Consider the following 25,639-nt stretch of genomic DNA (forward strand, 5'->3'; position numbering starts at 1 on the left):
AGTTGACCGCTGGTCATTATATCCTTCATTTGGATCATATCACGGTTTTTGGTTTGCACACTTTCTTCATTAAACCATCCATTTTCCCTGAGACTTGGCGTGATCGCTTCCATTTTATTTCGCTCACCCTGCCCGTCACAAACAAGATGAAAACATAATTAACAGAAGCACTTACAGGAAAAACTAGGAACATGAAACAGGAATAATCTATAAACAGAGAACACAAAAAAGCAGGTAGACAAGGGGAGACTCGCGTACAATGACCGATGAGGATAGACAGGGCAGGGGAAACTAAATACACAAAACCCAAGTAAACGAGACACAGGTAGGAACCCTGAGAACGGGAATGTGGCAGACAGAAGGAAAACCAAGGAAACGGGGAAACTAGGCGGGACAAGGGAGGAGGGTGGGGCTGGTCGTGACGAAAGACAAAGTCAGTGGAACAGGAGTACAAGTTGCATTGCTGTGTAGGCCAAAACACTTCCTGAACTGTGTTGTGGAAATTTCCTAAAAGTAAATGAGGACTCAGACGTGGCTAAAAGAGAGTTTTATTACAAAAGTAAAAAATCATGAGAGTCTCGTCTAGAACAAGAACTCTGAGGAGAGAGGGTAGTCCAATCTCCTTTATTCTGTTATCACATGTTTACAGTCCAATCTCCTTTATTCTGTTATCACATGTTTACAGTCCAATCTCCTTTATTCTGTTATCACATGTTTACAGTCCAATCTCCTTTATTCCGTTATCACATATTTACAGTCCAATCTCCTTTATTCCTTTATCATCACATGTTTACAGTCCAATCTCCTTTATTCCTTTATCACATGTTTACAGTCCAATCTCTTTTATTCCTTTATCACATGTTTACAGTACATTTGTGCACACTGAGAACCTGAGGGGGGAGAATGTACAGTAGACAGTTTTCATCTCACATGTGTATTCCTCCTAATATGGATCTTTACTGTTTTTAGCCGAACTACCCAGTTATAAAGGTGTACACCATCACATAATTATCAGAACTCTTATAGACTACCCAGTTATAAAGGTGTACACCATCACATAATTAACAGAACTCTTATAGACTACCCAGTTATAAAGGTGTACACCATCACATAATTAACAGACCTCTTATAGACTACACAGTTATAAAGGTGTACACCATCACATAATTATCAGAACTCTTATAGTCTACCCAGTTATAAAGGTGTATATCATCACATTCTCAAACATCATATTCAACTGGCTCATGTGTTTATCAAATGGGTTTCTTCTCTTCTCTTCCTTTGAATGATTTCTTTTATCTCCTCCAGGAATTTCTGCTTTGCATTTGTGATGTTCAGTGCAGCTATCTCCAAGAGATCTCTGATCATGTCTTCACTGTATGGAGACTGAAAGGTGTGATATCTGTTTTTCCACTTCTCAACTTCACCTGGGGAAATACAGACATATATCACTTAGACATAGATCTCTTATAACATAGAACACTTATAACAGATATAGATCACTTATAATAGACATAGATCACTTATAACATAGAACACTTATAACATAGATCCCTTACAATCCTATTGTCTTGTCTGTCTGTTATTTTATCTCAATATTTGGTGAAGATGTGGAATGTGCTTGAAATGTGAATGCACAGTGAAGCCAGTTACACAGTGAAGGTTTGTTTACTGTTTTATCATCGTTACCTTTGCAGTTAACAGCATTAAACAGAGGGATGTGAATAACAGTTGGAGCTGTGTTGTCCTTAAACACATAGAAGTCGTCTGGTTCTTCACCAGTCTCAAGGTGCACAATTGAAGGGAAAGAGATTTGAAGGTCTTTACATATTTTCACAGCAGTATCCACTGTCTATAAGGGGGGAATCATAATATTATAAATGAGCTCTGTGTGTACACGTGTGTGCATTTGTGTGATTTTGGTTATAATAATAACTCTAATTTGAATAATAAAAAAAGATGAACTGTAAACATATCATTTGTGATAGTTATATATATTTACTGTTTAGTGCCAAACTGACTATTACAATGACCTCCAACATTTTACCTCAAAGAATGCTTATATCTATGAATATGCATTAATATGCTATTACAGCAAGGAGTAGGCAAGACGCTGACACCGAGCTTCATATATACACAGATTTATTAGCTTACAAATGCTGCGCAAGTAGCGCTTAGCAAAACACAAACACACAACATGAAGAACACATAGAGCGACTCAGACAAAGATGAGCGATGGTCACAACATACACACACATATACAGTAAATTGATTAAATGAGACACAGGTGAGACTGCGAAACACACGCACATTGAACCACACCCAAAGGAAATACATATATGGACAATAACCAGAAGCAGACTACACACACACAAGCTCAAGGGGATACAGGGTCAGTGGATGTAATGTAATAGATACTAATTACAAATGCTACAAAATGTAACGACTCATGACTCTGATACATAGATATACACAACACAGTGCATGAAAGACTAGGTCATACAAAACAGTAGAACTAACAGCAACGAAGGCTGAAATAAACTTACACACATACAACATACACGAGCAACACAAAAATGACAGTGACCAGGTTAACTTAATTCTTCCACTAACCTAACCATTTTACTACAAATGCAAACAAGAAAGAACACACAAATTTACTACAGAGACATTCCTTTAAATGCAACGACCACAGCAACGATCACTCATTCAGGATCAAACTACACATACGAAAACGGACGTTTGATTAACATACACAACCATGTAGAAAACCCGAATACAAGCTGATAGACCATCCAAAGTACGATTCATAAACACGACCCACAAAACTGACACTCGCTATAAACCAAAAGGCACAGGAATGCGAACATCGCGGAGAAATGCTATACATGGAAACACAACCCAACTGCAGAACCCACTTAATGACTTACAACGAAGAACTAAACCCAAGAGAATTATAAGCCTAACTAATCAAGAAAACCCCTAGGAACAGCTGTACATTAATCAATAGGGGCGGAGCCAAGAACCGAAGACATAACCACCAAAATAAACAAGGAAATCAAAAAGGGGCCGACCCTAGCAACCACGGAGGTGTGGCTCGTCAAGGAGGGGGGAGATAGAACGTAACACAAAAGCTAGAACACATTGCCTAATACATTATTACAAAAAATATTATTGTGATTATTATCACATAGCCAGCTAGGTAAGTGCTAGCTAAATATCCAGGAAGAGTTTTTTTGAGTGTGTGAAATCTTGCGTGTGTGTACGTGTGTGTGTATGTGTGTGTGTGTGTGTGTGTATGTACCATGACTCCACAGATAAGTGGACACTCTTCCAAGACCTACATATCACCAGGTGGACTCATTTATAAAAGAGAGGGCATTGCCCTTTATTCAGTCTATATACCTGTATACTGGTTGTATATTGAAGGAGACAACTCATATCCTTCTCTAATAGGGGCAGTCATGGCCTGGTGGTAGGGAACTGGTCTTGTGACCGGAGGGTCGTAGGTTCGATTCCCAGACCTGAGGCCATGACTGAGGTGCCCTTGAGCAAGGCACCTAACCCCAACTGCTCCCCGGGCGCCGGGCTAGGGCTGCCCACCGCTCTGGGCACGTGTGATCCACAGCCCCCTAGTAATCACTAGTGTGTGTGTGTGTTAACTTCACAGATAGGTAAAAAGCGGAGGACAAATTTCGATTGCGGTGTAAAAAAATCACAATTGTCAAAATATGGCACGCACACACATCCGAAAGCACTTACGGAATAAAACGCTCAGCACTGCTCAAATGTGGAATTTTCATTTCTTTTTTTTTTTTTTTCTTTTTAGAATTTTCATTTCAAAGTGCTTGAAAAGGGCTCTACCCACAGCCACCTGGCCTACTCTAATGCAAAGTTAAAGTGCTGCCCGAGTTGTTTTTTATTCAATAATATTATCACTACTCAAATTAATTGTCAATGCTTTACTCGGTTCATAAGACTAGAACACACAGTTTGATCTTTAATGCTATAAAATGTAATATTTTAATGTACATTTTAAATTAATATCAATCTAATGCAGGTAGCACCTTAATGTGTATGTGTTTGTTGTCTTACCGCAAATGGATCTCCAGCACTGAAGTCAAGTGAAATGATGAGGTCAACGTTTCGTTCCTTTCTCAGTACAGAGAAGTAGGGAGAGTTGAGTAACAGTCCAGCATCCTCATATTGTCGAGTCTCTGACTTCAGGATGCTGGGGTGAACTTCAGCAGCTGATAATGACAAACAAGACTCATTATATAATATTCAATTAGGTGTTCAGGTGTTAGTTTTTAATAATTTTCTTTTTGTGTGCTTCTGTGCATCAAGAATTAAAGTTTTCTACAATGTTCACAATGTTGTGTAAAATGTCCATGTCAGGTAAGATTGTTAGGCCACAGGATGGCTTGAAACGCCATTTAACAGAAAGATTATAAATTGTTAATTGATAATGTAATGATAAACACATTAAATTAGGAGTATGTCCTAAATGTTTATCACTGATTATAAATTGACACATGAAGGAAGGTGAGGCAGTTTCTGAACAGTTTCTAAAGAAAAACAAACAACTGAAATGAATCACTAATATCAGATTACAAACACACAGTGTGTCATGCCCCGTGAACAGGGCGACTACAATTCCCAGCAGGCACAGCAACCTAGACGCCACTCCCACTCACCGGAATATTGGGTCACCTGTTCTTCATTAGGCATAGGATACTTAAGATTGTTGCTCTTTCAAACACTTACCTGTCCAATTTATTATTCTAAAGTAACTCTTCTTTATCTCTCCTCAAGGATCTTAAACATTCCTGATTCGTGTGCAGCCTTCATTTATGTTCCAGATCTCCGGCCCTTACTCCCAGGAGAACTTATCTATATTTGTCAGTGTTGTCACAATAAACTCTTTCATCACTAATCTGCATACGTCTGCCTCCCTATCATGTACCCTGCCTGACACAGATAAGAGTAATCCACAATATCAGATTACATACACACAGAGATTAAACAATAGAAAAATGTTTCTAAAGGTAAATACACAAACACACACTGTCTAAACAATAGTAAAGTGTTTCTGAAATGTAATCAACATAGGCAAATTACATTAAACGTATGAAGAAACTACACAATGGAGATGTGTTTCTGAAGGGTAATCCAGATATTGTTGTTAAAACAGTCAATAGTCACTGAGCCAGAACTATATAAAACGAAACCAGATAAAGTCATGAACTTTTAGGAGGTAACAGACTGCTTGAGACGAGACATAGGTGAACACAAGGAATGTTGCTGACTGTGGTTTCCTAAATGTACATGCTGACCACCGAGGGTTTTAAAGAGCTGCACATTCCCCCCACTCACCTCTTGTAGTGGCCTGATCCACCACGTGTGATTGTTGTTTCTCGCATGTTTCTCGCATTGTTATCCTGCCCAATTCTGCTCTGTATCATCCCTCACTCATCTGTCCCTTGTTAATGTGGTATATTAAACACTCAGGTTTTGTCCTCTGTTCTGTCACTGTGTATACACGTATATGTCACGTGTTTGTCTCGTTAGCATCACAGTAAACATCTGTGTGTTCACTGCTCTATCAGCCTCCCCTCCCTCATTCATGACGTACATCTTGTGTCATGTAACATTATATCCTACTAAAACTGCATTAATGTTTATCTAACACCCCCAAACACACAACCCTCCCCCCACCCCCCCATTTGTGAATGGTGGTGCGTAGGCCGGTCACGATAACAACATTTTCAGAACGATATATTGTCCCAGAAATTATCGGGATAATCGATAATATTATATTTATACTTGACGCATCACAAGCGGCACAAGGGGTCGCGCGCTGTCGATTCGCGAGGTCGTGCACCTCCAGAGTTGCCAGGTTCGTGGTTTTCACGTAAATTGGGCTTGGTTGAAAATCCTGCCGCGGGTAAAAATTCTGGGGTCGCGGGGTGCGTTTTTTTGGGCTACTTTTGAGTTGGGCTACCGCGGGAGTTACAAGTCAACACTAAGAATCGATTGCGATATAATACTTAATTTGTCTCCATTTTACACTGAGCTAACACATCTCCACCTGTGTGTGTGTGGAAGCACTGTTATTGACGCATACGCTCTCCGTGTACTGCACTCATTTCCTAACCGGTAGATGTCGCTCTCTGATCACAGATTCGTCTTCCCTTAAGGGGGGAGGGGGGTGCGAGAGAGCAGCACTGCGTGCCTTTCTGAAATCTCACATAGTTACGGTTTATTCTTATGTAAACAAATGTGCGCGGAAACCCAATGGCCAATTATTGACATCAGCTAAAATGATCGCGGTAAAAAAAATTATCGTACGATAAGTCGATAATGTAATTATCGCGACAGGCCTAGTGGGGCGTTTCTCAGTGCTTTACACTGAGAGGAATAAATTTTGTTGCCTTGTGCTTGTGACAATGTGCAATCAAAATAAAGTTCTACTCTCTACTTGAAACTGTATTTTTGTTATATAACCAAAATAGAATATTGGAACATTTATTTCCCACCTGTCATCTTGTAGATGAAGTTGTAAGTTGTTCCCCAGTCCCATTTCCAAAGTTTCTTTAGGCACTTAACAATGACTTCCGAAAAACCTGATGAGAGAAAAAAGAGAGATTAAGGAACTTTCAACTGACCTTAGTTCTGACTTTCAAAAGGAAGAGACTACCAGTGGAAATGCATAAAATAACTTAAGGATTTTAAAAATTTTATTTATTATTTTATTTATTTATTTTAGTAGTAGTAGTAGTAGTAGTAGGAGTAGTAGCTTGAACTAATATGATCTGTTTAATGTATCTAATTCTGTGGTTCTTGATAAAAAATAACTGGTTTACTTAATGTTGTACTTCCTCCACCTTTATTCCAACACTACAGGTCCCACCTTTATTCCCACACTACAGGCCCCGCCTTTAATCCCACACTACAGGCCCCGCCTTTAATCCCACACTACAGGCCCCGCCTTTATTCCCACACTACAGGCCCCGCCTTTAATCCCACACTACAGGCCCCGCTATTATTCCAACACTACAGGTCCCACCTTTATTCCCACACTACAGGCCCCACCTTTAATTCCACACTACAGGCCCCGCTATTATTCCCACACTACAGGCCCCGCCTTTATTCCAGTCCACTGGCTCCGCCTTTATTGCACACTACAGGCTTTGGTGAAATAAGTGAAAACCACCTGACAGTAATCCACCTGATTTTCTGAACAAAATTTTATGAATATGAATATGAATTATTTAAGAATATTTGGTTATTCTAAAGCATGTCTTGCACAATTTAAGAAAATGTAAAAAGGTAATTAGATTACTATTGTGAGGGCAATTATGCCGTTTTGCTATTGTCATTTAAGATTACAAAAGAACATCATGAATTAGTACCGTATTTTCTGGACTATAGAGTGCCCCTCAATATAAGCCGTACCTACAAAGTAAAAAAAAAAAAGGAAAATGTTGCATAAGCCGCACCGGGCTAAAAGCCGCATATATCCATTGAACTGAATACATTTAACTGAACTGATCATTTACCGAACGGTGCCTGTAGCATTTCACGTGCGACAGATTTGGCTTTCAGCCGGTGTTGTGGCGAATTCCGACTCCCCTCGTTTATCTGCGCATAAAAACGCTACAGATTATATTGTCGATTTACGTTTCTATGCATAAATAAGAGCTAGATTTTAATTAACCATCACAACAAACGGCACGGAATTATTTATGTCCAAAGACACAGTGGCTCAAGGGTGTTAATTATTTTAAATAAAATACACACTGGCTATACGAAGTTCACCTCTGACCACATGACTTTGCAGTATTACAGCAGTATTATGTCTAAATATGTAGTTAGGACAAAACTAGAGTGCTCGGGGAACCAAGTTATAATCACTGTAATTCCCAAATATCATCTGTAGCGTCTTTATGCGTGTGCAAACGAAGGGACTCAGAATTTGGTACAACACATGATGGTTTGAAAAAATGTCACCGTCGTGCCTGCTGCTTGCATGTGCTAAATGAAAATGAGCACTTTCTTCTTTGATTTACAACTTTGACCTACCACATGATTAACTTTCTGCTCCACTCCCTGATGGGTGAAGAAAAGTCTACAGAAAAGCCGCACCTCATTATAAGCCGCATGGTTCAAAAAGTAGCGACTTATAGTACGGAAAATACGGTACATGTCCTTCTGATTAGCAGAAGGACAGTGAAAAGTGTTATTAAGTGATTCAGTATGTAATCATTTACTGTATGTATCGTGTGTGTGTGTGTGTGTGTGTGTGTGTGTGTGTGTGTGTGTGTGTGTGTGTGTGTATTGTAACCTGCGTCAGAGGAATGCTTGCGTACAACCGATACGTCAGTTCCTTCCACTAAAAACAGGAAAGATCCATATTAGGAGGAATGTACATGTCAGACCAAAACTGTGCATTCTCCCCCCTCAGTTTCTGCTCAAATGTACTGTAAACATGTGATAACAAAGGAATAAAGGAGATCGGACTGCCCTCTCTCCTTAGAGTTCTGGTTCTAGACGAGAATCTTGTGATTATTTTAATAAAACTATGTAATAAAACTGTCTTTTAACCATATCTGAGTCCTCACCTATTTTCAGGAAATTTCCACGACACAATGTTATAATGAATTAAGAATAATTTCAATATTTGGTGTTTTTACACTCAGAGTTTTACACCCAGGTGTGGCTGCACTCTTATTTTAGTCCTTTGAAGAAACATTAAGATAAAACAGGAAAAAACTCTGTCACAGTGAGCCAGTCCCAGTGTGCAAGGGAGTCACCCACTCCCTCACACACACACCCTCCATCACTCCCACACACACACACCCTCCATCACTCCCACTCCCTAACCAGTGGTGGACAGTAACTAAGTAAATGTAATTCGTTACTGTACTTAAGTAACATTTCCATGTATCTGTACTTTACTCAAGTACTTTTATTTGGTAAGACTTTATACTTTTACTTCACTACATTTCAAAGCGAAAATTTGTACTTTTCACTTCGTTACATTTACAGAAACATCTCGTTCCTTTTTCATTTTTAAATCAACGTTTAATAAAATACCGAAAGGTAAAAGTGTACCATGTCACAGACTATAACCAATCAGCGCTCAGTAAGAGATTAAGATTTGTACGCTAAATGGAGTATCTGACATGGCTGCAACAGATGTCTTCCCCCAACACCCCTGGCTTTATTTAGCCGAAGTGTTTGTATTCCTCGAAAAGAAGAATTATTCGTATTCCTCCTCTGCATTCCGAAGAACACATCGCTGTCATCATTTATGAACTCGCTGTCAAACTTGAAAAAACACATCGAAGTAAGTTCACCATTAGATTAGTAGGTTTATATACCCCGGTTAATTATATCACATTGAAGTACACTACATTTAACAGATGCTTTTATCCAAAGCAGTGTGCTAGTACCCGAATTGCAATCTGTGGAGATGCTAAGCGCCAGTTTAACACAGGAGACTCCCACATCAAACGTTAAAGCCGGGGACATACACGCGAATTTGGCCAAGCGAAGTGAACTTCGCAATTTATTCATATGAGGGAGGCGAAGGCAAGTAAATATGAGCGAAGCAAAATTATTAAAATTATTATTAAAATTATTATTAAAATTATTATTATCAGGGTTGGGGGGCGGGGCGGCGGCATGTGTGTAAAATGTTGGCGGGGGTGGCGGCGAGTGTAAATTGTTGGACACAAATTAAGTATTATGTCGCGATCGATCGCCAGTGGTTGGCGCCACAGCGAACTAGTAACTCATTGAATCATAGATGTAGATCAGAGGTAAATAAACTAGATTTTTTTTCATTGTGAGAAATCGGATGTATGTGAAGTGTAGTGCGAGTGAAAACGGTCTCTGGTAAAGACAGTCAATGCGTGTGTCTCACGCTCATTGCGTGAGAGTTGGCAACTCTGATTATTATTATATTAATTATTCGGCCAAGTTTAATATTATGAGTTCAGTTGGTTGGGCTGCACACAGTTCTAGCTCTAGGTGCTAGAGCTTCTAGCTTCCCTGTCCCGCCATGTGGTTGACAACGTTGAACCTCAGAAAAAGTCCCCCAAGCTAGGACTGAAGTGGCCAGTTCGAAATTATTGTTCTGTTTGGTGGTGAATTATGTTTTTATATAAAACTGTTTGTCCACTTGTCTACCTTTCTAGTGTGAATTATTAATATGGATAAAGTTTGGAGATGAATGTTGTGAGGATAATATAGGCTAGTTTTGTGTATTTTGTGTTTGCTAGGCAAATGTAAGGCACTGTTTCCTGTTCACCTTTTGATCGAGTAGGCCTAGGGGTTTTGATGTGACGCTAAGAAAAAAAAGGTTTTTACTTTTAATACTTTAAGTATTTTTGAAGGCAGATACTTTTGTACTTCTACTCAAGTAAAAATTGAGGTGAATACTTTTACTTTTACTTGAGTAATATTCAATGCAAGGTAACTGTACTTTTACTCAAGTACATAATTGGTGTACTTTGTCCACCACTGTCCCTAACACACACACACCCTCCATCACTCCCACTCCCTCACACACACACACCCTCCATCACTCCCACTCCCTCACACACACACACACACCCTCCATCACTCCCACTCCCTAACACACACACACCCTTAGCCACTCCCACTCCCTCACACACACACGCCCTCCATCACTCCCACTCCCTCACACACACACACCCTTAGCCACTCCCACTCCCTCACACACACGCCCTTAGCCACTCCCAGTCCACCACTCAGACTCTTTGTCATAGAATCGCTACTGCGAGTGAGAGAGAGACTCTGGCTCTCACTCATCTCTGCTTCACTTTATTCAAAGTGCTTTGCGCTTGTGTCTTCACTTCACATTAATACACTGCATTTGGTTTGCGTATCTTATTGTATCTGTCTTCACTATGGAAAGTGAAGAAGCTCTGAGATCTGCTCCATCTGCTGCTTCTTCCTGTGTAACGTTATACACTTGTTCTTCCATTTCTGAGGTCCAGTTGTTTACAACAGACTCATTGATTACTACATTATTTAATGGAAGATTTTAGTAGCACTTTATTCCTTGTTTACATAGAAGAAATACATTCCCAAAAGAACCAGTGTTCTCCCATATCATCTTTCTTCTCCTGCTTGTTCAAATCTGTATGAATTAATACCCACTAGAATGATGGGATCACTGTTCTGAAAATCCTTAAGGAACTCACGGCACTGGGACACTACTCACTCAGCAGATCTGGGAACCAATCAAAGAAAGAATCACAGACTCTCAGGATCTCCTTCCTTAAGCTCTCTTCTGTGACGGGTTCTTCAAAGTGTATCCTATGTCCTTTTTTATCATGTTCACCTAAAAAGAAATGTGATTTAGCATGCAGGTTTTAAAAGCAAGTTCAAATTTGTGCTATAATAATAATAATAATAATAATAATAATAATAATAATAATAATAATAATAAAATGTATTATACAAGACATGGCTATTTTGAATATTAGGTCAATAGAAGTTTTTGATTATTCCCATTAGAGTACATATTAATTGCTATATGTACTACTTTTTTAATCATGGAATATTTAGGAGAACTGAACCTTTCAGTAATTGGTTAATTTTCTTTATGTAAATGGAAGCATCTTTTTGTCTGAAGAAACAAACACTCAGCTCCAGAAGGGTGCACAGCACCTCATAACCTTCCTCCTTATTTGGGGCTTGTAAGTTGATCCACATATTTTCCTCTGATTATAAAGAAATTAAACAAAAAGCCACAGCATTAATTAAAAGTTTGTTCTGGGTTGCTATCATTAATATTTGCTAATAGAAACAAATAAACATATTTATTTTTACAAATATTTCTCTTGAATTCTAAGAAACACTTATTACATATATACACATATATATATATATATATATATACAATCTTATTGTAAAGGTACTTATTCCTACGTGTTAAAAGATGTAGTAGATGTTCAAAAATCCACTTTTTAATCTCTTTCCAATCGGCTAGCGCACTACCACACAAACCTGCAAAGATTCGAAATAAGTGAACATAATCAATATGATTCACAGAAATCATAAAGGCATAAACAACAGCTATTACAATGTATATATTGTGAACTACAACAATGCTCTGTGCTGGGCTAAATGCACTTTGTAGCTTTGTAGTGCATAGGGTGTAGCATAAAACTGGTGTACCACTGTGGTGTACCATGACGTACCAGCGAACAAGGGTTAGATAGGTAACAAATGTCAATGATATATGTTTTTATCACATTTATTTTTTGGCCTTTGGGTACTGTTAAAGTTCTAATCTGGTCCTTATGTTTTATGTACAAAAAGTATGAGTGTGAATGGTTAGCCCCAACTCCTTTTCAGGTGTTACCTTGTAGGTACATCATGTCATTCTCAGGCAGTTTCTTGGTCACTGCCGTGTTCTCAAACTGACTTTCCCAGGCAGTTGAATCCACAAAGGCTCCAGTGAGGGAGTAGCCACACTCATCTGGGGTGATCTCAAACCAAACATCTACAAACACAACACACTCTAAACCTTTAATTACTCACACACTCATCTGGGGTGATCTCAAACCAAACATCTACAAACACAACACACTCTAAACCTTTAATTACTCACACACTCATCTGGGGTGATCTCAAACCAAACATCTACAAACACAACATACTCTAAACCTTTAATTACTCAAACATTCATATACACACATTTGCACACAACACAGATAAATACATACAAGTAAAAATACCTTTATACAGTGTATCATGGCTGCACTGTTTATCATTCACCGTATAGATGGGATAAGGGTCTCTGGTGTGCTGACCCCTCTGTTCTGTGAGAACGTGTTCATCAATCTGCAAATATATTACAGATGGCAGCATTCATGTGCAAACATATCTTAGAAAACCTTGGTATTTTGATTACATTTCTAATAAAATACTAATTTATAGTAAATGCAATATTCTGAAAAATATTGTAATGAAAACGTTAACATCAGCAGTTTAGATTTCACAACAGATCTGAAGGTTGTGTAAACATTAAGAGATAGAAATTGTATTTGCAGTCTCTATAATGATGATGATGATGATCATCATCATCATCATCATCATGCAGTTCTCATGGCTCTATATGCTCTGTGCTGGTGTTTTAGTTTCATTTTCATTTAGACAACACACACAATGTTTACATAAAAATTATTATTATGTACATACATATATTCTATAAATACTAAGTTTTTAAGTATGCGTTGTACACAAAATTTTATTTTTGTGTAAATTTTTATTTATGTGAAGGTCTAAACATTAAAACTACATTCTGACAACAATAATAATAATAGTGTCTTCTGACTACTGGATGTGTGAACACTGTTCTTACCTCCTTCACTACACTAGACACAAATAATGCTGCCCAGATGTCAGTTACACTGAAGTTGTCTCTTTCATACGTCTTCTTTAGTCTCTCGTATTGTTCAGTGTAGCTGACGTGGCCACTAACGAGTCTCTGGATGATGTTTTGTTTCACCGTCTCCATTTTGGTGGACCAGTCTGGTTCTTTGTACACTGATGACATGCACCTTCAGAGGAGAAACACAGTGTTTACATTATAAATAAACTGGAATAGTTGGATTTTCCTCCTCAAGAATAGAGATGACAAATATGTATAATATTGTTTTGTTGAATATGTGTACAAATATTTGTCTGTGCATGTTTTGAAAGAATAAGGTTTTCCATAGACATGAATGTTGAGGCATATTGAGGTTGAGCGTGTGAGGTGCTGTTCTGTGTGTGAACATAATAAAGATGTATAAATATCTGGACGTTCAGGATCAGTACCATGTAGATCCAGAGACACCACTGAGATACATGATACAGTCCAGCAGTCCCTCTTCACCCAGCTGACTCAGAGACCCCAGCAGTCCAATCATAGCTCTCTCCCCTCCACCAGAGCCCAGCACAGCAATGTTGGGCACCTCGTCCTGCAGGTGTAGGAACACACACCCTAAACCCACCACACAGCTGGGGAGAACCTACCAGCACAGCAGCTACACACAGTCTGCAGGACTGCAGCATTATTGGTGACCAGTATATGCACAGATTTAACACTGATGGACAATGTTATGAAATATGTACAGATGCTGTAAAAATCTGAAAAGAATATCATATCATTGGACCAAGCTCCAGTGTGGACAGCCTATGAGCTATATATATATATATATATATATATATATATATATATATATATATATATATATATATATATATATATATATATATATATATTAGTGCTGTCAATTCCAGGTGCCGCGATTAAAAGTCCTCACCAGGATTTTGCTCAAGCTTGCTAGATTTTCTAATTACCAATCCAGGTAAAATTAGTGGAATCAACACAATCCAGGAAGCCTGAGCAAAATCCTGGTGAGGACTTTTAATCGCGGCACCTGGAATTGACAGCACTAATATAACAGTGGTTCCCAAAGTGGGGGCGCACCTCCCCCTAAGGAGCTATTGCAGGGGGGGCGCAGAGCTTGAAAGTAAAACAAGCTTGGAAGGTTGCGTCGCGACCAGCGCGAGTGTCCGTGAAAAAACTCTTAAGCCTGGTAATCGCGGGGGCTCCGCCCGTGCGCGAGGGCCTCGCGCGCTGCCGATTCACGAGGTCGTGCACCTCTCGAATTTTGTAACTTTGCGCACGCCGCGCCTCAGCGCAATGAACAAAGTCATGTTTGCCGGGTTCATACACCTTTATAAGGTGGAATTAAAGCACTTGTACGTCACCTTCAAGGTCCAGTTCAATATTTCCCAGCACGATAAACTTAATTAAGTTAAATATTTATACATATACTCAAAATTATTCGAAATAATTCACTTTTTTATCACATTATTTAATGGTTGTTTATTTTCAAAACACCCAATCTTAACATCTTCACGTTCTCTCATGTTTCGTCCTGGAATTACAAGAGGCTCGTATTTGTTAGCGTAATACAAGATAACTGTTCAGTCAGACAGCTATTTGTTGTGAAACGAAGTAGTTACAATTTCAACATTTTAATGTACTTTAGCCTAAATTCCAGCACTTTTCAAACCTGAAACACAAAGCAACATTAAAATTCGGCAAGTAAATGTTCATTCCCCTGTTTTTGAGGGGTGTTTCTTTACACTACCACATATCGTTTCAGAGAACACTGCAGTGACGCTCGCCGTTCGCGCAGGGTCGCGCGAGGTGAGCGGAGCTCGCTGCCACAACCCACCCCCCTCAACAACTTACACTCGCGAACCCTCACTTATTTTTTTACTACACCACTGGTCAATATGCGTTTGAGTTTGTAGGGGGGGCGCAAAAATATTCTCATCTACTAAAGGGGGGCACGGCAAAAAAAGTTTGGGAACCACTGTATATAAAATATATAAATTACCAGACTGCAGGGTATATTGTGCTTCTGCAGACACTGCTGGACAGTTGCTCTCCTGTTGGACACGTGTTGTCTCTCAGCCTCATTCAGAGAGTGTCCAAGTCTCACAACCCTGTTACACATATGATAAAGTAACAGGTAAAACAGTTAAGAACACAGTCTGGCTAAGTCATCTAGAACATCAACCCTTCACATATGGAGTCATTGTAGTGAACATGGCTTGGATCACAAGATATAACTGTAGTTTTGTTGATTCGGGTTAATATACCATAGTTATAGTTATATACCATAGTCAAAGAGAATTGCAAAACATTACAAATACCTTCCAGGGGAGTCCATCTGCAAATATACAAGGGAGCAAAAAGAGCAGAAGTGAGAAGAAGAGCAGGCGTGAGGAGCAGGTGTGAGGAGCATCATGATGTATAAGAACAACTGTGTGAAGCACCCTGTTTGTGTTCCACACTACGCTGTTGCTAAGTCTCATCTTCACTACAGTGAACCCGACACACGACACCTACTAGCATCACCGAGAGTGGAGGGTCTTCTTATGGTGGATGTGTGTAAAAAAAACCCAGCAGGGGCAGTTTGTGAAGATCTTAGATCATTGTGGGATTGTTCATATGTGCTCATCAAACATTTTAGAAAGAAGCATTTCTAAAATTAGCTTAATTGATAACACATACCTTCACTGAAGTCCTCAAGAAAACTTATAGACTTGTACAGTTAGAGGTGGTCTGTATGGAATGGATAAACCTTTTATACATATAGACTTATCACACTGAGGAGGAAGAATTTTTATGGTTTCCAGATAATGTTATACAGTAGAAGTAATTATTTATTTAGTAATCGACAGTAATTATTTTCAGAAGGAGCGTCGAGAAGCGATGCAATCGAGTTCCGAATAAATTTTCCCCTTAAGCAATAACCGAAAATGGATTAATCCATTCTCAACCATAAAGTTGTATTCCAATGCTATGTCATTGAACACAAATGCCTTTTTCATACTTCTCTATGATCGCCCTTGAAAAGGTGTACAATAGTGTTGTGTTGTTCACAAATTATTTGTTCAAATGAACGAATCATTTGAGTGAACATACTGAATCAAATCACTTCCTCAGCTGATTCATTCCTTTCTCAGTTCAGTAGTTGAGTTCAGCAGCGACCGTGCAGGCTGGCAGGGGAACTGCAGTGTGGTCTGTGAATCACCGAATCACCTGTGAATCTGGAGGTGGAGACTCTCATTACTAGGGAACTGCGCTTGCTCAGTGATTCGTTCGCTGAACTGAGGGCTCTCGTTCACTCTCTAATTGGTTCACTGAACTGAGGGCTCTCGTTCACTCTCTGATTGGTTCACTGAACTGAGGGCTCTCGTTCACTCTCTGATTGGTTCACTGAACTGAGGGCTCTCGTTCACTTTCTGATTCGTTCACTGAACTTAGGGCTCTTGTTCACTTTCTGATTGGTTCACTGAACTGAAAGCTCTCGTTCACTTTCTGATTTGTTCACTGAACTGATGCTCTCATTCATTCTCTGATTCGTTCACTGAACGAACTGTTGGGACGTGATTCACATTTGCACTGCCACTCACTCATATATATATTTTTTTTTAAGTTGATATTTTCTTCTGAATGTACAGTTTTTATCTTAATTTTGCTCTTAATTTAATATTTATTTTGTACTCAACATTGTGGGTTAGTTCATATTTATTTTTTGTATTAATTCTAACAATAAAGGAATGTTATAAGTAATAAAATACGAATTACTGTAAATAGTTCATATTTACTCCAGCATCACTTGCCTGAGACGCTACTCTCCTACATGAGATTGTAAACAACATGACTGGTTGCTCGCTGGACAAGCACACATGCACAGAACAGTGTGGAAATGATTATTAAGGGAATGGGAAAGGTTTATGTAATGTAAAGGTGTGGGGAAGGTTTATAAAACACTAATATAGTGTATAAATACTTAAATACTGTTTCTATTCTACTTCGCAGCTTTTCAGTTATTGCGGGTGGTGCTGGAATCTCCAGAATGCGATAAATGAGGGATTACTGTATTTGTAATGTGATTTATATTTCCTATAATAAACCTAACATTTAGTTGCATATTTTTAATTAATAAATTTTTAACAACATTCTCGTCTCCTGGTCCCTGAGGCCGTGAACTAAACTGAAACATGAATCGTTCAGCCGTGTATCAATTTGGTGGGTCGGAGTCCTGCTAAGCACTGAACAATTCGGTGAACAAATCTTTTGAAGAAATCACTAGTGCACAACACAAAACCTGTGACATGGTCCAAATTAAGGAAACAAGAACCAGCAGTCAACTGGTACAAAGACATGACATATATATAGCCAGACAAATGACCCTCAGGTGCTGGGAACCTAATGGGCCCCGCCCACCTAGGGGACGAACACAACACAACAACAACAACAGGACAACATAAACTACTGCCGCTATGCACGGAGACGGCTGGCAGGGGGGCCCGTATCATGACAGCATCACTCATATTCAGTGGTGGACAGTATTAATAAAGTAAATGTAATTCGTTAATGTAATTCTTTGTGTTTTTTTTTTACTTTACTCAAGTATTTCCCTTTTTTGCAACTCTTACTTTTACTCCACTACATTTGAAAGTGAAAGATCTTACTTTTTACTCCACTAGATTATGCGCTAAGTTAGCAAGCGCACCAATCAGCGTACAGCTCAACGGTAATGCAACAGCACACAAGTCTGAAAGAACATATACCTACTTAAGATGGATGAATATACTGATTGGAGCTTCCAGCATTGATATTGTAAAATAATATACATTTAATAATTTAGTTATTGCAATATACTTTAGATAGTTTTAGCATATGCAAAAGCAAAAACCTTAAGACTAAATATCAACTATCAGCTACCTGCTAACTGTTTTAGCACCATGCTCTGCATGTAAAACCTACTAAATATAATTTGTTTTCTAACAAATTGTGTGCTATGTTCAAATGTATATTATTTTACAATATCAAGGGTTTCCACTGCTATGCAGATGATACCCAGCTCTACTTATCTGTTAAACCTGGTACCTTGTTTCCACCCTCATCCCTTTCAAACTGTCTATCTGAAATAAAAACCTGGTTTGCAGCTAATTTCCTAAAACTTAATAGCAGTAAAACTGAAATGCTACTCTGCGGTTCAAAATCCACACTATCTAAATTCACAGTTTCTCCATCCCAATCGATAGTTCCTTAGTCTCCCCTTCACCTCAGGTTAAGAGTCTGGGTGTCATCCTAGATAGCACTTTATCCTTTCACTCGCACATCAGTAATATAACCCGGTCTGCATATTTTCATCTCCGTAACATCAACCGTCTACGCCCCTCCCTCACCCCCCATACTGCATCTATTCTTGTTCATAGCCTTGTTACCTCCCGTATTGACTACTGCATTTCTCTCCTCTTTGGCCTTCCTCATAAATCCCTCCATAAGCTTCAGCTGGTTCAGAATACAGCTGCTCGTATTATTTCTAAAACTCCTTCTTTCCAACACATTACACCTGTCCTTCAACAACTCCACTGGCTTCCTGTTAAATATAGAATCTATTTCAAAATCCTTCTCTTTACATTCAAGGCCATCCATAATCTTGTCCCCCCATATCTGTCAAATCTTCTCAATATCGCATCTTCCTCTCGCTCGCTCAGATCCTCCTCTTCCACTCATCTCTCTGTACCTCCTGCTCGTATGAGTACCATGGGAAGCAGAGCTTTCAGTCACTCTGCTCCCAAACTCTGGAACTCCCTCCCTCCTGACATCCGTAACATTTATTCTCTTCCTCTTTTTAAATCCAGACTCAAACCTCACCTGTTCACAATAGCCTATTCCCTGTGATTCACTTTATTGTCTATTGTATGTTTTGTGTCCTCTGGTGCATATTCTGTTCTCTTCATAATTTGTTTTATTTATTTCTTGTAAAGTGTCCTTGAGTGTTATGAAAGGCGCTTATAAATAAAATTTATTATTATTATTATTATAAATAGAAATGACATGCCTTCTGTGTTTTCTGCTTATGATAACAGTAGCGAACCGTGACCATTAAACCTGGGCCTCTCCCATCCCCCCCCCGAAAAAAATTAGTTTCCTCTCCTAATTAACTGCAATTTAAAAAATTTATTGAGACGACAGTACAGCTTTAGAAACGCAATAAACAATAATATCTGTACTAGATATCTTCTTAAGCAAAATAAGGTTCCAACAAAATAAGGTTCACAGCTCCATGTTCCTCGGGAGCGGAATATGTAAACAACGCGCACGAGGATATCAAAGGACTGAATCGAAACTAGCTAGTGGTGGTATGCTAACGACAGCTAGCGTTGCCACAGCGGACGGAAATTATCATACAGTTAAGCCCGCCCACTAAGAGGGAAGTTATGATTGGTCAATTTTACTGTCATTTGAAACTGATATTGCGCTGAATTATAACTGCCAGGCCCTCGCAGATGATAACAGGATTTATTTAAACAGAAGCTTACCCACGACAGGGTCGAGAAACCATACAGAACGAAAAAGAAATCCTGGAATAGAACAACAGATCACCAAACTGAAGAACTGAAGACCGGATCCAAAATCCACAGAGAATAGTCACACGGAACACAGAGACGCATGCATCAAAACAAATACTGAGCAATTAGTTCCTACTCGTTCCCACTATTTATAAGGAGGGGGACAGGCGCTTCCCATCAGTACGATTATTGGTCTGAACGCTGGGGGGTCACATGAGCCCCCGCGGTATTCTGGGTACCGACGTTCCGTCCGTCCGGTGTGGCAGGCACGGATATAACCGGACAGGTCGGTATCACGGGCCTGACATGGAGACACAGGCTTCCACTTAACCCCTCACCTTCCAACACAGATTGAACCAACGGGTGAATAATTTATTTTTTGCTTATATTTTTGTAATTGTTTAGATGTCGATTGTCAAACTGTAAGTAGATAAAATAAAATTGGATAAATTATATTATATATATTTATATTTTAAGAATATTTTAGGCCCTCTGAGATGGCGTAGAGGGCCCTGACGGTTCCCCACTGTATGATAATATTAATAAACAAAAAAACTACCGTATTTTCTCGACTGTAGCGCGCACCTCAATATAAGCCGCACCTACAAAGTTTTTTTTTTTATGGAAAATGTTGTATAAGCTGCACTAGGCTAAAAACCGCATATATCTACTGAACTAAGTACATTTAATTGAACTGATCAGTTTCTGAAAAGTGCGTGCAGCATTTCACGTGTGACAGATTTGGCTTTCAGCCGGTGTTGTGCCGAATTCCAACTCCCCTCATTTATCCGTGCATAAAGATGCTACAGATTATATTGTCGATTTACATTTCTATGCATAAATAAGAGCTAGACTTTAATTATCCATCACAGCAAATGGCATGGCATTATCTATGTCCAAAGACACACTGGCTCAAGTGTGTTAATTATTTTAAATAAAAACACTGGCTATACCGAAGTTCACCTCTGACCACATGACTTCGCAGTATTACAGCAGTATTATGTCTAAATATCTAGTTAGGACAAAACTAGAGTGCTCAATGAATGATTATAATGAACGATTATAATGAAATTATAATCACCGTAACTCACGAATATTAATCATCTATCTCAGGGATGTCAAAGTCAAATGCACCGAGGGCCAAAAAACCAAATTTGCTACAAGCCAAGGGCCGGACTGGTTCAATGTTTATTAAAACATATTGAAATGATTGCACATAGCCTATTGAACCAAGACCTAACACAGTGTTTATTATTTAATGCTTAAATGAATAAAGCAATATTTTCTTATGGATCTGTCAGTAATTTCAAGTGAAAACATTTTTCAACAAGCAAACAGATAAAAACAAACTTCCTTCAAAGAAAACATGTTCTGTAAGGTACATTAAATGAATAAAGTAATAAAGGTTTGAAAAGTGCTGGAATTTAGTCTAAAGTACTTGAAAATGCTTGAAATTGTAATTACTTCGTTTCACAACAAATATCTATTCCAGGACGAAATTCCATGGATGAAACATGAGAGAACGTGAAGACGTTAAGATTGGGCGTTTTGAAAATAAACAACCATTAAATAATGTGAATAAAAAGCGAATTATTTCGAATCATTTTGAATAGATGTATAAATATTTAACTTAATTAAGTTTAACGTGCTGGTGCGCGCAAAGTTACAAAATTCGAGAGGTGCACGACCTCGCAAATCGACAGCACGCGACACCCTCGCCCACGGGCGGAGCCACTGCGATTACATCATTTTCGCAGAGCGGACCCTCGCCGCTTGTGTGCACTGCAGTGACTTCGCGGGCTACCGTTGCATTGTGGGGAATGTAGTGTTTGTGCGTGCAAAACACCAGCGGGCGGCTGTGGCCTGCGGGCCAGTTCTAATAGTAATTAAATATCATCCAGGGGGCCATAGATAATCAATTCGAGGGCCGGGTCTGGCCCGCGGGCCTTGACTTTGACATATGTGATCTATCTATATCAATCATCTATGTGCAAACGAGGGGAGGTGGATTCTGCTGGGGATACATGTTGGTTTGAAAATAATTCTCAGTCATGCCTGCTGCTTGCATGTGCAAAATGAAAATGAGCACTTTCTTCTTTGATTTTCAACTACTTTCTGCTCCACCCCCTGACGGGTGAAGAAAAAAAGCCACATGGTTCAAAGCATGGGGGAAAAGTAGCGGCTTACAGTCCGGAAAATACGGTAACACTATAAGCATAGAATTTATTATATTAAAATATTTGTGTACAAAGCGTCGAGCCTGTCCACATAAATTAGATGATTATGCAAGAGTCATGGTATAGAGATAACAGGATATTAAAGCCTTATTGATAGAGCCTAACTGATGGAATGTTACTTAAGTACATTTGAAGGCCAATACTTTTGTACTTTTACTCAAGTAGAAGTCTAAATGGAGGACTTCTACTGGTACTGGAGTAATGTTTTACCTTGGGTATCTGTACTTTTACTCAAGTACGTGCATGGACGTAGTTTTGATTTCATAAGTGGGGGGGACACAACCTGGGGTGGCGAACTGTTGAGCGGGGGGGGGGGGGGGGGGGGGGGGGTGGTTGAATGAAAATTGTTGAGCGCTGTGAACAAAAATTGTTGAGCGGGGGGGGGGGCTCGGAGCTGCATGATCCTAGTGCTAGATTTGTCGCTATTTGGATATTGTTTTTTTAACCGTTAAAAAGTGGGGGGGACATGACTTCGTCGCTACTTAAATATTTGGTTTTAACTGTAAAAACTGGGGGGGACCAAAACCGGCTTTTGAAAAAGTGGGGGGGACATGTCCCCCCCATCCCCCCCGTCCCCCCCCAAAACTACGTCCGTGAGTACGTGGTTTGTGTACTTCATCCACCCCTGCTCATTTTACTTATGAGAGATACTACGTCAAAGTAAACAAAAATATCCTTATGGAAACAAATTTTCTGATTCAGTCAAATACGTCTTGGACGTTAATTTACACACATATCCTGTAAAACAAAAATTGTGGTGACTAAAATACTTCCAATGTATTTACAGTTAAAATGTCAATGGTTGATTTTATGATAAAGGGTAGTGTGCCCAAATACACAGTAAGCAAGTAATCAAGTACCCAGATGGCCTACTGAATCGGGTGCCTGGTTGATTACAGCATGCTGTCCTATCCCATATTTCATATTCCCATAACTCCCTTCGGGAGTTTTTCCTTGCCACTGTCGTCCTTGGCTTGCTCACTGGGGGCTTGGACTCGGACACTTGTAAAGCTGCTTTGTGACAACAACTGTTGTAAAAAGTGCTATAATAAATTATACATAAATAAATAAAATATAAATACAATACAATATAAAAAAATATAAATACAAATTGAATATCGGAAAACACGATATGTGGCTCTCGCAGTGTGCGGAGTCGAGCGCTACAGTTGGACGCGAAAGTGTGTTTATTTTTGCCATTAATCCTTACTTTTGTTTCGGTGATTTGGGACGTAGTCCCTTTTCTCGTGACGTATCACAACATCGTTTATCGCGAGCGGGAAATCAGAGACAAGCGTCGAATGTGACATACAAGGTTGCCATGGCTATGGCTGGAGTACCTCACGTGGAGCCTTTGGCTACAGGGAGTTTAAATCCTTGGACAGAACCGAAGGACGCAATGTGTAAAGAATGTGGGAAACAAATTAAAGACACTGAAACACCACATGAAACTTCATGAGGCACCTGAAAATACACCCGGATAGGTTTGTTATTACAATTAGTCTAGTGGCCACTTGTAACCAAACATTAAACCAACCAAGTAAGTATTGAGTATAATTAAGTATAATTGTCGCGGAACGAAAATAAGTGATGCGTTTTATACAGTTTTGAGCATACAATATTAATGATATTTAAATAGTTTCCAGATATGATTTTGCTAAAAAAAGGTTTAGATGTTGTAAGACGGAAGCTTACATTTTTGAATGGTACGCAATAAGAGACATATGTGGAAGTGGTCAATAATAGGGGACGGTGGACAAAAGGAGCCACCAAAGTAATATATAAAATAGTTATTTTCCATCTCCTGTCCCTAAGCTTATCCTGGTATTGACTCGTGACTTGACTTGGACTCCAGCCTAAAGACTTGTGACTTGACTTGGACTTTTGAACATCTCTGGTTTCTCAGTGTAGATTTATTGTGTGCCATATTTGGGTATGTCCTGTCCCTTAGCTCTAGTAATATTAATAATAATAATAATAATAATACATTTTATTTAATGGCGACTTTCTGACACTCAAGGTCACCTTACACAATCAAGGTATACAATTACAATAATAAATAATAAAACAACAAAAACAGAGTAACACAGTATTCAACAAAAATGCATAAAATCAAGCGTTATTGGGGTCAGACGTTATAGGCTGCTCTAAACAAGTGCGTTTTGAGACCCAACTTAAAATGTGAAAAGGAATTTAAATTCCTCAAGTCAGGAGGCAGAGCATTCCATAACCTAGGGGCAGAGCTACTAAAAGCCCTACTGCCCCTGGGGCAGAGCTACTAAAATCCCTACTCCCCATGGTGCTGAGATGTATGGTGGGAACAGACAGGTGGATAGAGGCAGATGATCTCAATCACGAGTGAGAGGTGATATTAATAAGGTCTGATATATATGGTGGATCAAGGTTGTGAAATGCCGTAAAAGTGAGAAGTAAAATGTTGTACATGATATGTGGTCTAATTGGGAGCCAGTGCAGTTGATGTAAAACAGGAGTGATACAGTATGGTGAAAAGGATACGTGCAGCTGCGTTTTGAACCATTTGCAGTTTGTGTAATGATTTAAAAGGAAGACCAGAAAGAAGAGAATTACAGTAATCCAAATGAGAAGTGACAAGGCTGTGAACCAGAATAGCAGTAGTGTGAGAGGAGAGAGAGGAGCAGAGGCGAGTGATATTTCTGAGGTGGCTACGACTAGTCTGTCGTAGTTGTTATTGGTTTCCCTTTTAATTTATGGTCTGTTTGTATGTTATGTTTACTGAGTTCCTGTTAGTGGTTTTTGCCTTTATGTTCTTGGTTTTATCTTTGTTGTGAGTCTTAGTGTTCTGTTATAATACCTCGCTATCACTGTGCCTTCCGTGTCAGCACAGTTAGACTACAAGAGTCTATTAACCCCCTTAATAAACCCGCTGAATAGCTCCCCCGTGTTACAGTTACATTTTGCTACCTCTTATCTTTAATAAAACACACTTTATTCACTTCATCTACTAGCTTCACTAATAGTGGATAGTCTTCATATGGTGGATGTGTTTAAAGGCAGTTTGTAATGCTCTTTAGATTTAAGTGGAATTTTTATATGTACCGGTACTCAAATCTAATCTACATCAGAAAACAACCTATGAACTATGAGAATTAAGTTTGCTACAAAAATGATACAAAAGCATTTGAATAATGAGTTGAATGAAACCACAAACCTTGACTGAAGTCCTTGTGAATTGTTCAAGGTTTTTAAATCTTGGGCTGGGTTGTGGCTGTATGAGGAAAAGCGAAACCTTTTATAGCACACTGAGAAGGCGGAGTCAGTGGTTTCAAAATTATTTGTTCTACAGATACATGTATGTGTGTATTTATTTGTTCTACAGATACATGTATGTGTGTATTCATTTGTTCTACAGATACATGTATGTGTGTATTCATTTGTTCTAC

General features: G+C 39.1%; 1 protein-coding gene across 4 annotated transcripts; it reads right to left on the reverse strand.

The window, feature by feature from the left end:
- Positions 1-614: 614 nt before the first annotated feature.
- On the reverse strand, positions 615-25,467 carry LOC143517732 (cytosolic phospholipase A2 gamma-like). Of its 4 annotated transcripts, none has more exons than XM_077010517.1 (15): positions 25,408-25,467; positions 15,760-15,776; positions 15,441-15,549; positions 13,864-14,006; positions 13,406-13,604; positions 12,780-12,885; positions 12,404-12,544; positions 11,968-12,045; positions 11,616-11,759; positions 11,258-11,377; positions 8,348-8,395; positions 6,540-6,626; positions 4,096-4,250; positions 1,690-1,852; positions 615-1,427 (listed from the first exon to the last, which is right to left on the reverse strand). In XM_077010517.1, exons 2-15 carry the CDS (start codon positions 15,774-15,776, stop codon positions 1,243-1,245), a joined length of 1,695 nt encoding a protein of 564 aa, XP_076866632.1. In that variant the 5' UTR covers positions 25,408-25,467; the 3' UTR covers positions 615-1,242. The 4 variants fall into 4 exon arrangements, with proteins under 4 accessions (XP_076866632.1, XP_076866629.1, XP_076866631.1 ...); XM_077010514.1 differs by lacking the exon at positions 25,408-25,467 and adding an exon at positions 15,883-15,936; XM_077010516.1 differs by lacking the exon at positions 25,408-25,467 and adding an exon at positions 16,121-16,146 and having other exon boundaries at positions 616-1,427.
- Positions 25,468-25,639: the final 172 nt, after the last annotated feature.

Source organism: Brachyhypopomus gauderio, chromosome 6, assembly GCF_052324685.1.
Source record: "Brachyhypopomus gauderio isolate BG-103 chromosome 6, BGAUD_0.2, whole genome shotgun sequence".
NCBI lineage: Eukaryota > Metazoa > Chordata > Actinopteri > Gymnotiformes > Hypopomidae > Brachyhypopomus > Brachyhypopomus gauderio.